Source organism: Etheostoma cragini, chromosome 16 (assembly GCF_013103735.1).
Source record: "Etheostoma cragini isolate CJK2018 chromosome 16, CSU_Ecrag_1.0, whole genome shotgun sequence".
Lineage (NCBI taxonomy): Eukaryota > Metazoa > Chordata > Actinopteri > Perciformes > Percidae > Etheostoma > Etheostoma cragini.
The window spans coordinates 12,302,480-12,316,132 of NC_048422.1; the positions used below are offsets into that span (position 1 = coordinate 12,302,480).

The window sequence follows — 13,653 nt, forward strand, 5'->3', positions numbered from 1 at the left end:
CCAGTGTGTGTGTGTGTGTGTGTGTGTGTGTGTGTGTGTGTGTATGGGTGTGTGTGTGGTGGCAGCTAAGTTTTCAGTTAAAAGTAAGGTTACCCATCACGCAATCCAGACCATCAGCAGATTTTCATTCACAGGACATATCTCACCGCATGAAAATAATTACCAGCCCTTTATGTATTTTCTGCCCAATTAAAGCTGAAGGTACATATCTTCACATGTTTTGGGAGTGCTCTCCTGTTGGTCAGTTCTGGAACTATATTGCATCGAAAATTTCCCCCTTGATTGAGGTTACTGTGCCCGTGTTTCGATTCTGAATGAGCTGTCGTGCTGTGGCTCAAAAACATGCTGTGTTTCCTGGACTTACATCTGCTAAGAGAATGATTGCAACCCATTGGAAGCCACCAGCATCCATGGAGCGCAGACCCTGGACACTTGACGCGATATTGCTGCCTCTTTGAGGTCCGGGCTGTAGCCTTGTGCGGCAACCTTAACCTCAACCTGCGCGTTTGATTGGTCCCTTGTCTTTTGTCTGCCTGTTTGTTCGTGTCTATTTATGTGTGTGTTTGTGTGTGTCTGATTCTGCATGTGTTGTTTTGTCTCCCCCCCCTCCCAGCTCTCCTCTCTGTGTTTTGCCTCAGGGACGAGCTCCATGTCTCATTGTATTGTTTGTAATTGTTTGTTCAAGTTATTTTCTGAATATAAAATAATATAAAAAAAATGTATCACAAAAAAGTAAGGTAACCCATATAGATGACAGGTGTGTCTAAGATAACCAATGCTAAGCTGATTTTAAGATGTGGCTTTGCAGATCGATAGATAGATAGATAGATAGATAGATAGATAGTCTCGCCACCATCAGCAGAAATAGTGCACACAAACGGCTATTCTCCATTTAAATTATTGACCAAGGGGAGTTGCACTCCCCTGTCAATGTTATCAATTTCCTTTCCAGAAGCAACATCAGCGTTTCCTCTGCTTTCTGTCATCTCATCAATACTCTGTGCTTTGACCTCCCCTGCTCTGCACCTGCACCCAGTCAAGACACAACCACAGTGTAACATATGCAGGGTTACAGAGCATCTAGTTGTGTTACCTATGTTTAGAATTATATTTGATCACAGGGAAGCCTCTGTGTGCCTACAAATATAAAGAAGGCAAATGTGAAAATAGTAAGGGTAAGGAGCTCATCAGAGGTCACAGAAATCAATGACTGGGTTCAACAAAACTTGACCTGACCTTGTCCTGCTGATGATTTGAATTAGAATACCGATTTTAATCAATAAACCAAAGCATGGTCATTCATCCTCATTTTTTAAAGTTTGTTTCCAAGGCACCTGCATTTGTTAACTGCCCCAGGCTGCGTTCTGTGTTTTTTGTAGTGGACTTTACTGATGCATGTTTGAATGCAGGCTTTCAAAAGAAGCAAATATGTACATAAAGGTAATTGCCATTGGACTGTTGAACGTTGTTATGTGGCAGAAGTGGACCTAAAGTAGTTAGTTATTTCACCAAGCATCTTCTTTGTAAATGAAGGTCATCTATAAAGGAAACATTTATGCAGAAAAACTTGTTAATCTCCTTGTTTTAAAATTCTGTAAATGGAATACAAACCTAAATGGCTTACGTCAGCATCTCGTAACAGAAGACACAGTAAACAGGCAGACAAATAAGGATGACAAACAAAATGGAACATGATCGACAGAATCAAATGTATTACCAAATATACTGAAAGAACAACGGAACAAGGTGTTAATAAAACAGCAGTAAAACATAACAGAAATAGGAGACTAAGATAAATTGGAACAGACCAGGTGCATAAGTTGAGATCAACTGGGAAATAAGCGTGGCAGTCAGTAGGAGAAGTAATTGCTTTGGTGCATGTGTGTTAAGTGGAGTCAGTGTGTGTCCACTGTGATACCGAGAATCATGCTTTCTCAGTCGATCGACTAATCTATTCATCCATGTTCAATATAAATAATATGTGGTGTGACATCGGAAAGGGATTTCTCAAAAACACATCTAGTTCCGAGGCCGTGTGGTTAAAAAGCACCAAAAGCACAACTGTGATCACAGACGAGGGGAGCTTTTAGTTTGTAGAATCCACATTTTCAAAGTAATTCAAAACAAGGTCAGGAAAACTCTGAACCATCTTTTTAGATCTGCCTCATCCAGGTTTGTCCTTTATTAAAATCCTCCAAATAAATCCAAACTTAAAAGTCCCAAAGTCCACAACTCAAGGTGCAGCTTTACAGTCCACAACCTTAGCGTTCTTTGAGCAGAAGCTCCCAGGTCTCCGCCGTGTGTTCCTTTGTTTTTCACACAACAGCCACACACTCCTCTCTCGGTCTACTTTCCGCCTTGATCATAACTCCCAAATTCCTGTCCTTCTTTTTCTGCATTGTGGGAGATGTAGTGTCTAGGAAGGTGGCCATTTTGGGACTTCCGTGACCTCCTTCTATGGGAATCTATCCTCTGTCCACAGCCTTTTCCCTCGGGATGTCACAGTGGTCATTAAAATGGGATTGTTCCCCCATGTCCCTGAAAATATCAATAACAGAAGCCTTGTCCACCATTGCATGAAAATAAAAAGACGGGCACCCAGATAGCTCAGTTGGTAGAGCGGGCACCCATATGTATACAATGTTTGATCCTCGACACAGCGGGCCCAAGTTTGACTCCCACCTGCGGCCCTTTACTTTATGTCATTCCGCCCTCTCTCTCCTTACATGTCTTCATCTGTCGTGTCAAAATTAAAGGCTGAAAAGATCCAAAAATAATCTTTAAAGAAACTAAAAGACAGGACAATTTCAGTAAAATACCGTATATCAACTATAATATTAACATGTAGAATGGAAATATTTAATTTCCATTCACCTTGACTCCCATGTGTAAAAAAGTTCCAGATTAAACGCCTGCTATGAAAACCATCAGGGCTCCTCGTTCTGAGAACAAGAACAAAGACCCCAGTTTTAAATTAATGTGGGATTTTTTTAAAAGGCCAATTCCTGACGGTGTTTTCAGATTGGAATTGTTCTGCCTGTTAATTCACTGTTATTTGCCTGTGTTCAGACCTGGTAATTAAAAGCAGCCACGAAAGCATATACATTCTATACAGTTTGTACGTAAACCTTTTTTGGCTTTGAGAGACACACATTCCCACCATCATGCGCATGCAGTACGCCGTATCCCTGGTGGTCTTTGTTCTAATATCCTATCAGCATGTGCCGAGCCCGCTGCATTGTCCTGCATTAATGAGACATGATGCAGACAATATTTTTAAGCACGTCACTTACTCCTGATCACGTCTCTACTACATTGTATTGCATGAACGCTATTACCTTTGAGTAGTCTTCTGTGTTATTTTATTGCGGCTGTTTTCTGTAAGTCGTTAATTGCTTTGTGCTGATGAAACATAATTTGTGAGCGGGGAAACAAATTACTACTAATATTGTCAAACAGCATTTTATTCAACATTTAAGTTTAGTCTCGATCTGCAAGACGGTTAGCAAACTAGCTGTTTTCTCTTAGTATTAACTCTTCTTTAACATTTCTATTAAAAGAGCCCCTTACTAGTCTACCACTCTTTGTTCCTTTTAATTTACTGATAAGTTACTATTGCTTGTTTGATTATTACTATTGCTGAAAGGTTCATAAGTCAAGGATTGTTTGGTGGTGATTGGTGATCCAACCAAAGCAGTTCCAGGTATTTGTTAACCAGCTCCTCATTCATAAAAACGATGACTTACCTGCAACCTCACCTTGAGAGGACTAATGCAGCTTCTAAAATCCTTGCACTTCCTGATGCTACTTTCAAATATGTTGTTTACATCTTTGTACATCTACAAGATTGGTTTGTCTTTATCACTGTGTAGTGGCCCTGTCACGGCTCATGGCAAGGTATTCCATGATTTTGATTACTGGCTGATTATTTCCGCGATTTGAGAGCAAGCAATCAGGTACAGCCTCCTCCGCTATGTGAGCCAGTGAAGCCTCACAGTGAACTAGCAAAGGCAACCATACACTTATCTGGGCATGTCTCTCAACTCTCAGTGAAATACAACATCTGTTTGCTTGAAGGGCATGCTGAATGCAACGGTAGTGCCCTTGGACCTCCCTCAGATCTGGATAAATGGTGGGGAGGGGTCAGTGTCCAACCTTTGCCTTCCTAAAACCAGGAGCAGGAGTGTAACAGAACAGTGTAACTAAGAGGTTTCTCTTGTAAGTGTTTCTGTTCCTGTTTGTCTGCCGTTTTCTGTCAAGCTTGTTATCCTGCTCCTCATAGTCTGGCCACTTTCAAACCCTGGTTACTGTTGTTGTTTTGTCTTCTTCTTTACATGTCTAATTATGTGCACAATAACTACTGCTTTAAATCCAGAAAGGTATGTGAATGCAGACCTTTGTCTTACTTAAAGAATTGTAAGTTCTGATCTGACATAGAAATCCTTGTTTATTTCTCGTAGGGAAACCAGTCAGTTCATGTTGGAAAGGATAAGCCCTCACAACCTAAGGTTGTATACTGGACTGCTTATTACCAGGTCAGGTCAATTATCAGATGGTGAATGTTTTTTTTATCTTAATCTAATCCATTGTTTTTGTTGGCATTTGAGGTGCTTGTCATAGTTGCCTTGAAATTGTCACAGAAATTATGCAGCTGGAAAGTAAAAAAAGTCTTTTTTATGTGTAGCAACTTTTGTATGTTTTAAAAGTCAAAGATCATAACTACGTACAATCAGAAAAACTATGAACACACACAGTGATGCAGTTATTTATGTGGCGTTAAAAGAAGACCCTCAAACCTCCTTTTTCAGCCCAGATTACATTCAAACATTTGCTACTTCTATTTTATACAGCCTGTTTGCAGTCCAGTCTGTTTAAGTGTGCTATACTGGATATACAAGCATTATAAATGCTCTGTTTGGCAGCACAAAAAGGATCAAAAGAGAGAGCGGAAATAAGGGAATCGGGGGGGAAATGAGATGATGTAAGTTTTGAGGAGGGGGGAATAGGAAAGTTACTGTTTAAAGCCGACATGGAAAGAAAATAAACAAAAGTTTCTAGAGAATCTTGCCATTTCCTTTGAACATGCTTTTCTATGCAACCTCTCCATGTCTCAGCATGCCTCTCTCTGTCTGTACCACTGTCTGTGTTTCTGATCGCTTGTCTTTCAATCTCTCTGTCCTGCTGTCTCAAACCTGTAGGGAAACAACCAGGCAAACAGGCATCTCAGTCAGCAAGCACTTGTTTACACAATACATGCTTCTTCACAACAGAGATGGTTAGAGAGAGGTGTATGAGAGCGTGATGCTGCATCCATTTTGTTCATTGTGCACCGCCTGCTCCTAGGAGTTTCATTATTTGTGTTTGCTGGTGTGCGTGTTTGTCCAGCTCATTATCACAGACTTGTATAGATGCTTTCCCTGATGCAAACATTCTGGCACCACACACAAATTAGTACAAATAAAATACAGAGGCTACTCACAAATAAACAGCCCTTTTCAGGTGTATGATGTTTAAACATAATAGATCAGAAATAGCATTGGAGAGAAAATCATTCATGAGAGCAAAAATACCATACCTCGGAGCAATTGTGCGATAGACAGAAATCGCACAAGACAAGACCTGCAAAAGATTAGCTTCATAGTAGGTCTGCTCCATTGGGGTGCATAGAGGTGTCTGAACAGTGGTTTGGAAAAAGAAGAGTATTGCATGTGACAGCAGGGTAAGAGCTGGAACTTACGCACATACTAGCTAAAAGTACATGATACATACTTATGCCCATTACTTTATTAAGGATCCCTCAGCACCTGCTTCTTTTTTAACACTGCATGATAGATAGATAGATAGATAGATAGATAGATAGATAAATGAAACAAGCAAATTGAAGACATCACATTGGGCTCTGATGAAACTGATGGGCAGTTTCTAATGTTTTTTGATATTTCATACACTAAACCACTCATTACTTTTTAAATGGACATGCATGTGCAAATGTAGGTGGATGTCAGAGCCTTCGCCACAATAAAGTAACAGTGAGTAACACAATAAATAAAGGGTAAAGACAAGAAAAGCAGGGTTAAAGACCAGAAAAGCAAGGTTAAAGATCAATGTGAGATACATCGATTGATGTAAGTTTTTATAAAGTAAAGCAGTGGACTCAACAATATTAACTTGGTGTTTTATTATTCATAAAAAGTGCCAGCACATTTTGGTCGCGCTGTAATGTTAGATTTGTGGCCTGTAGTCAGCCGTTAATCGAAGCTCCTTTTTCTGGTAAAATAATGACAGTGTGTCTTGAATTTTGGTATCTTGCTGGCGCTGTGGCTGCTGGATAGAACACTTCCAACTGTGCCGTACTCATCATCAGCATCAGTACGGCTGACAATCTGAATCAAAACTTTAAAAGAGAATACAATGTGGAAATAAGCTCCTCCAACACTAATTAGCACTCTCTCTGGCTTTTGTCAATCCTCCCAGTCTCCCTTCACTCTGTCTCATCCACTGCTCATCTCATTTGATGGTTATCTAATGAGAACAATTCTCATAAGCAAATTCCCCAGCTCTGCTATCTCTCCTTCGTCTTTCAATCACTTCTCATCCCTTGTTTCTTATGCTCTGCCTGATTCCTTTTGTCTCTGTCGGGAACACTGGGTTTGTGTGTGTGTGTGTGTGTGTTTTCCCTTATGCATTAACTTGTAGAAGAAATATATATTCAATAACTATGGAACCAAATTGAGGTGATGTTGTCTGTGTGCATGACCAGTGTTACTGAGGTTGGGCCTCTGCCAGTTTTTTCTCCTTTCTCCTTTCCTACTCTAGAGAAAAACACAAAATCGCACACTAATGACCCACGATGATGGTGTGAATAAGAGAGAAGAAAAAAATGGAGAATGGATACTGGCGGGAGTCCTACAAAAAGAGATGGAGAGTGGATGCAGGCAGAAATATAATAATTGGTCAGTGTGAGGTCAAGGAAGACAAAGTCACAAGAGGATTTACAGACAAGCTGGCATCTATAGTTCGTACAGACGACACGCAGCCTATGTACGCCATCATTCTCATTTGTGTACTCATCATTTTAATTAAAGGTAAATGAGAAGCAAAATGACATGAGAGAAACAAAGGGAGGGAGTTGATGGTGTTGTTTATCACTAAATTCCTCTGATAATGAAAATAAAATGGGAACTGGCACAATGTTATTATGCTTCTTGGCAGGGTGTTTGTATCTGGGTCTGTGTTTGTGTGCGTGCACTATAATCATCTGCATGCAATCCTAAGTTGCCAAGCCATGTTAGAAGAGAGCTTACCCCCCTCAGGCACAGTGTTGGCTGTAAGGTAGCTGTGTGCATATACACAGACACTGTTGCTGCCAGGTGTTGAGGAGGTAATTGACATGGTGGCAGGCCAGTGGTCAGTGGCTTAGAGAGGGACGCCCAAAGAGAAAATGAGGAGCAGCCTCTGGTGGAGTCTGTTTGCCTGAGGGGCCAGCTCCATGACTGCTGGAGTTGTTCATTCTCCCCTGTCCCCTTACACCACTTTGTATTCTGCTTACACTTTTGCTCTTTTGCCCGTTCTCTTTGTCCTACTGGCACCTGCACATTTCCAGTTCTTTCCATCTGTAATTTCTCTAGCATCTAGCATCTAGCATCTAGCATCTAGCATCTCTATCTCTCTCTTCTCTTGCTCTTGTTCTCCCTGGGTCCCAGCAAGCTTTGCAGCTTCGCCACAATTTAATCCCCCAGCAGGTCTACTCCAAGAGAGACCAGTGTCATATGTGTTTATCTTTTCTGTCCCCTGACAGCATCCAGATAGAACCCTGGATGTATGTACAGGTGATGACACTATCTACACATTAGAGACATTGTTTATTTATGAGTGTAAAAAAGAAAAATGTCAGTGATAGTTCTGCAAGGCACACCAGCGGAGATCAGTCTGGTGTCTGTAATGAACTTTAAATGTGTACTTTCTCCTGGACTCTGCCCCATAAATGTCTGAATTGTTTCCCTTATCATTGCAGTGCCTGGCTAATCTAATTTTTAGAGATAGATTTTGCAGATCAAACTGTTCTGGCACAATTTTTTTTAATTAAACAATTTGCTTAGGTGGGGATTTGCTGTTTATTCTCTGTTTTCTTTGATTGTAAACGGAATATGTTTTCAGTTGGGAACACATTTTTCAGATTATTTTGACACCACATTAACTTAGCACTAACACCCATTATAGATTTTACTTTTTTACTTCTTTTATCTCATTTTAGCTCAGTATTCTCAACAGCAAGTAGTCACAGGTTGATGTTTTTTCGCCTGTGTGTTGTTGAAAATGTTTTCATTAATGAAATGAACCCTGCTGCATCCTCCCACACCTGCTTAAACAGGCAACACCTGAATCAGGAAGGCCTTTGAGAAGTCAACTCATCCACTTGTGTGTGAACACATGCACAGCTCTATAAATGTCATTGCTCTGGTTTGAGAGTGACCAGATGTGTCTGTGTACTGTCAGCGGTGATGCTGTTGACATTTCATGTTGTGAATAGGAACGTTATGTATCTGTTCAGCTCGGTTTGCTCCACACTGATAAAACTGGCCTGTGCTTTCATAGCAACACCAGATGTTTACTTTACTTTACGGAGCCCTGAGACGAGCTAAAGGTAGAAGTCACAAGTAGCTTTATATAGGTTCAAGGTTTGTATTACAATAAATTTACTTTTTTAGAAAATCATCAAGAGGCATGAAAAACCATTAAGAGCTATTTGTGGAACCTGTATTAGAAGAAGCACACTGTAGTACTGACCACTGTAGTACAGTGTTCCAGCTCTCACCAAGTACTAAACATTGTAATTTCAAGTCCAGCTCTGACATTTGTCAGTTTCCTTTTTTGTCTCTTATTTCCTGTCGCCATCCTTACTGTTCAACACAGTGTGATTTGAAAGTGCTTTACAGTGAAAAACAGTCATACATGATCATGTTCTTAATTCATTCATGGTTCATATATATATATATATATATAGTCAACAAGTTTGCGTGTGTGCACACGTAGATATGGAGGAGGTTGTCCTAGGCTAAAGTGTGTAACCCAGTGTGAAAACAAGTACATGTTTGTATTACACCCCCCACCCTCAGACCCCTGTAACCTCATGAAAAATAAATGAAGGCCTGTGTGTGTGTGTGTGTGTGTGTGTGTGTGTGTGTGTGTGTGTGTGTGTGTAGTAGGTGTGTGTAGGTGTGTGTAGGTGTGTGTGTGTGTGTACATGGGTGATTAGCCATTCTGTTCTTTTACTCAAGGGACTGTACCCCTGTTGAGAGAGAGAGAGAGAGAGTGTGTGTAAAGGAAAAGTATGGGTGGAATTGGAATTGCATGTTTCTGTAGATGATGATCATACTACTGTCTTTGTTTCATCTGTTTTGCTTTTTTGTGTTTTATGTGGCAGACCAGAAGCAGCATTGCAATTTCCCCTTGGCACTTCCTGCTGTAGTTAGTAAGGCACTGATCAAAATTCCATCCTTTTCTCTGTCCCCCCACAATCTTTGATACCCCATCCCTTCAGAAGTACAACCTCTCATAGAGTGGTGGCCAGAGTGACAGAGGAGCACATGAGGAGCGGAAACGGCGTGACAGCAACATCCTGACCGGTAACCTTGGTTCTGCACCCAACCACGCACCCAGCAACTCCAGAAGCGGGGCGTCACAAGGAAGAAAACGTGCGACCACTCCTCCTGCAGGCATGGTAATACTCTTTGTGTGTGTGTGTGTGTGTGTGTGTGTGTGTGCCTCAATGCCTGTGATGTGGTTGTGTTATCTTGGATACTGGTGAATTATCCACAATAGAGTGAGGAAACACTCTCCAGTCTGACATGACAACATTGCGTGTGTGTGTGTGTGTGTGTGTGTGTGTGTGTGTGTGTCAAAAAGAGATACCTGATAAGAGTTTGTGCAGTGACAATTGTATAGCTTTGGTTAGGCAGGGAATTACTTTACAGGCTATATGTTAACATTGGGGAAAGAGGAGCAGGAGAAGACAGATGAATGAAAGGGAAAAAGGAGGTTAAGAATATGAAGAACAATGAAAGGAAAAGAAGACAGTGGTGTTTAACAGAGAGTGAATTACTGTTGGCTGTTTTGTTATGTTTTCTAGAAAATTTTCTTTTGATTTTTATCAAAAGGCAACTAATTTGTTCTTTTCCATGTGCTTAAATTCCTTTAGATTGAATTTAAATGATGCATGGAATAATGTTGTAACATTCACCTTTGTTCATTTGTTGATGGTAAGAAGGATAGATGATTCATTTTTATTGGTCAACAGTTTTCTACCAGGGCACAATCACAAATGCTGAATGAATGTAGAAATTAGATTTTTTTCCTTAGGTAATTGCACAAGAGGCACGTTACGGGAGGAAGAAGATGCAGAAAAAGAGCTATTGTTTATTGGGAGGAGGAAAGGGAGTGTGTCTCAAAAGATGAAAGAGAGTAACGTGGGGGTGGGTGAATGACAAGTGGGGGCAGATAAGACCATAAAAACATAAATGATGGACAGAAACATGACAGATAAAAAGCGCAAAGGATATGGGAAGCAAAAAGAGAAGTGTGGAGTGGGAAAATGGGGGAGATAAGGGAGGTAGGAAGGGAGAGAGAAAGAGAGAGATTGATTAATGTTCTTGGCCTGTGACAGCGGGAGCTTTTTCCCAAGGGGGGAGCAGAGCAGAAGATGAATTATTAAAAACTAGAACAAGTGTAGAAAGGAGAAAAAATGGGAGTGAAAGAATGGTTTGTGGGCAAGAGTGGAAGAATGGAGGGAGGAGGTAAGAGGAAAGGGGAGAAAAATGAATGATTGAGAGAAAACATAATGTTGCCGAAGGTGCTGAGGTTGGAGTAAGCAGAAGACAGCACATGGTTGGGCTCATAAATAACCAAGGGGTAATCAGACTGTGTGTTTGTGTGTGTGTGTGTGTGTGTGTGTGTGTATGTGTGTGTGTGCGCACATGTGTGATTAGTCTTGTGTTATGGTGATGCAGCAAATACTCTGGGTGACCTTGGCAAGGGTGTCACCGAGCAAACTGCACAATACACCAAACAGCTTCTTTATTGACTTTCCACTGAGCTTTCGGCATTTAATGAATTCACATGCTTCTCCGCGCCTTCGTTCCCTCCACACACACACATACACTCATTTTGGTAGCTCAGCCCGTACATGTCATCATTAGTTCACTGCTCTGTTTCTGGAGAAGACACTGCAGACGTTGCCAAGCGGAAAGTTTCAATAATTTTGTGTTTTCAGTTCCACTTCTTCTCATATTATGTTAAATGCCAAATACTTCCATCTTTACAGCATCTTTGATGTAGAGTTGGTAAAAGACATGATCAGATTGCCAAAAATAGAAATGATTTAAAAGCTGTTGTCAAAACAGGGAAGCATTTCATTTCATTCTTCCATTTGACATAATTTGATGTTTATTTTATGGTGATTTTTTTAGTATTTCCCTCATGTAGACATGGCCATACTCAATACTGCAATAGTATGGCCAGAAACAGTGTAATGTCGCCTCATCTGCTTTTAGCGGTCCGGTCATAATATTTTATAGGTAGACTATATACCTTTAAAACCATGACGACACATTAAAAGGGCCAATGGGTGTAGATGTTTTTTCTATTTTTCCATATCCATGTTCATCAAATGTGTATTAAAGGTCTGGCATGACATGAACAGCCTTTTTTCGTGGTTTTGCTGATGATTTTTACAATATATTTGTATATCTGTGTGAGACTGTATGTATGTAGTAATTTGTGAGAGAGAGAGAAAGAGAGAGAGCTCACAATAAAACAGGATAGCGGAGTGTGTCGGGCCAGCTTGCCAAGCAGAGTGCAGATAAATCACTGGATGAATTTTTAATGCAATCTCCCAGAGGCTGTTGGATGTTACAGAGACGACACTTTTGTGTGTGTGTGTGTGTGTGTGTGTGTTTGTGTTGCTTGTTCCATCACTCCTAGCTATTTTGTGATGGGTTTTGAAGTTTTTGATGATATTTTCTCCTTCAACTTTACTTGGTTTCATGTTAGGCTAAAGAGGTGTGACATTTACCACTTCTGAAATAGTTTTGCATGCTGTTATTGGGTGTTGATTTGTTTTTCTGGGTTTTAGTGTAGTTTTTTCTCAGTGTAGTCAGCTGCAGTACAAACAAACGTTTGTTTTTGTGGCTGGCTGAAAATATTAAAACAAAAAACTCCCTGCTTCTCCTTCTGTCGATCTCTCAGCTTTGGTCCTTTGTTTACTTTCGGAGGCTTGCTCCACCTCTCTGTCATCATCTTCTTTCCCTCATCTTTCAGTCTCTCCTCACAATACCTGGTAGTGTGTGCTGTTTTAGGCACATACTAACTCCTTAGGCGCATAGCCGGAGCCCAAACACACACACAGTACAATGTTCCAAAATGGTTGATTGTTGGAGTATAAAAAACATCACAGGTATAGAGTCTCCGATCACAGCTGATATTCTGCGAGTGAGTCTTGTCCTTGGCATTGGGTTGTGTAATTTTATAGCAGATGGCCACAGAGAGACAAGATGAGCCAGGAAGTGACTAAAAGAGACAGGCAGAGTCATTGGATTCTGCTGCTTCTAAAGAAAAGTAGCTGCTACTGACAGTGTGAGTGTTTGACCACAACACATTGAACAGAAAATGCTTTGACTGCAGGGCATTAAGCACAGAATGTGTGGTGATGGATGGAAGTGATGGCAGTAATGTGTGTAAGACACTGTGTGGAATTGATTGCATGGGTTGTATGTCCATACTTCATTCACAATCTTTGTATTTAGTGACCATTGTGTTGGATTTTTGCCATGATATGTTCTTGTGTGTTTTCTTGTTTTCTTGTGTTGGTGTGTGTGGACGTTAGTTTAGTACACAGCAAGTTGTAAATGCTGTGTAATGTGGTTATGTAACATACCAGCCAGCCGGCCTTACTGGAGCATGAAATGGAGTGTAATTGGTAAGTGTGTGGTCTAAAAGCACTATGCAACAATGGCATACAAAGGTATACATGCTGGTGGTGTGTGCTGGTGGCTTGCAGACAGCTGGGATGCATGTCTGTTTCTGATTCCTAGAGGGGAAGCTGTTTCTGACATGTTATGTGCAGTCACTTTCAGTTTTAGCTCTACACAAAGTGGTTTAGATAATATGGCTAAACTGTTGGGGTGTTTACAATTTGTCTGGTCACCGGAATTGCTTATGTGTCTTGCCTCTGTATGCCATGCTGTGGAGTTGTTACTGTGTTTAAATTTCTACAGCAAATAGACAAACTTAATTTGAGCATGATATATTGCATTTACAGATAGCAGCATTAACTTTGGCCCGTGAAGACAACTGAACAAATTTTTAAACTTCCAAGGATCACCTATAGGTCAATGTGCTGAAATTGGACACAGTCTAATTTTGTTAGTGAGGGACACTGGTGAGTTATGTGCCGGTCAGGGTGGATTCAAGGACAACCAGGGTGTTGCTGTCACACAGATTGAGTGTGCGTATTTGTAATCACGTTGTGAAGTCTTAAAAAAAATAAAATATATATATATATATATATATATATATATATGTGTGTGTGTGTGTGTATACACTCACCGGCCACTTTATTAGGTACACCTGTCCAACTGCTCGTTAACACTTAATTTC

At 40.6% G+C, this 13,653-nt stretch overlaps 1 protein-coding gene across 3 annotated transcripts in view; it reads left to right on the plus strand.

Annotated features, from left to right (window-relative positions):
- strbp (spermatid perinuclear RNA binding protein) overlaps positions 1 to 13,653 on the plus strand; it is a 75,409-nt gene that overhangs the window by 37,295 nt on the left and 24,461 nt on the right. For all 3 annotated transcript variants that reach the window (XM_034896452.1, XM_034896451.1, XM_034896453.1), the window contains one exon: positions 9,542 to 9,721. In XM_034896452.1, coding sequence (XP_034752343.1) covers positions 9,719 to 9,721 — 3 coding nt within the window. In that variant the 5' untranslated portion in view covers positions 9,542 to 9,718. The remainder of the gene's footprint in view (positions 1 to 9,541; positions 9,722 to 13,653) is intronic.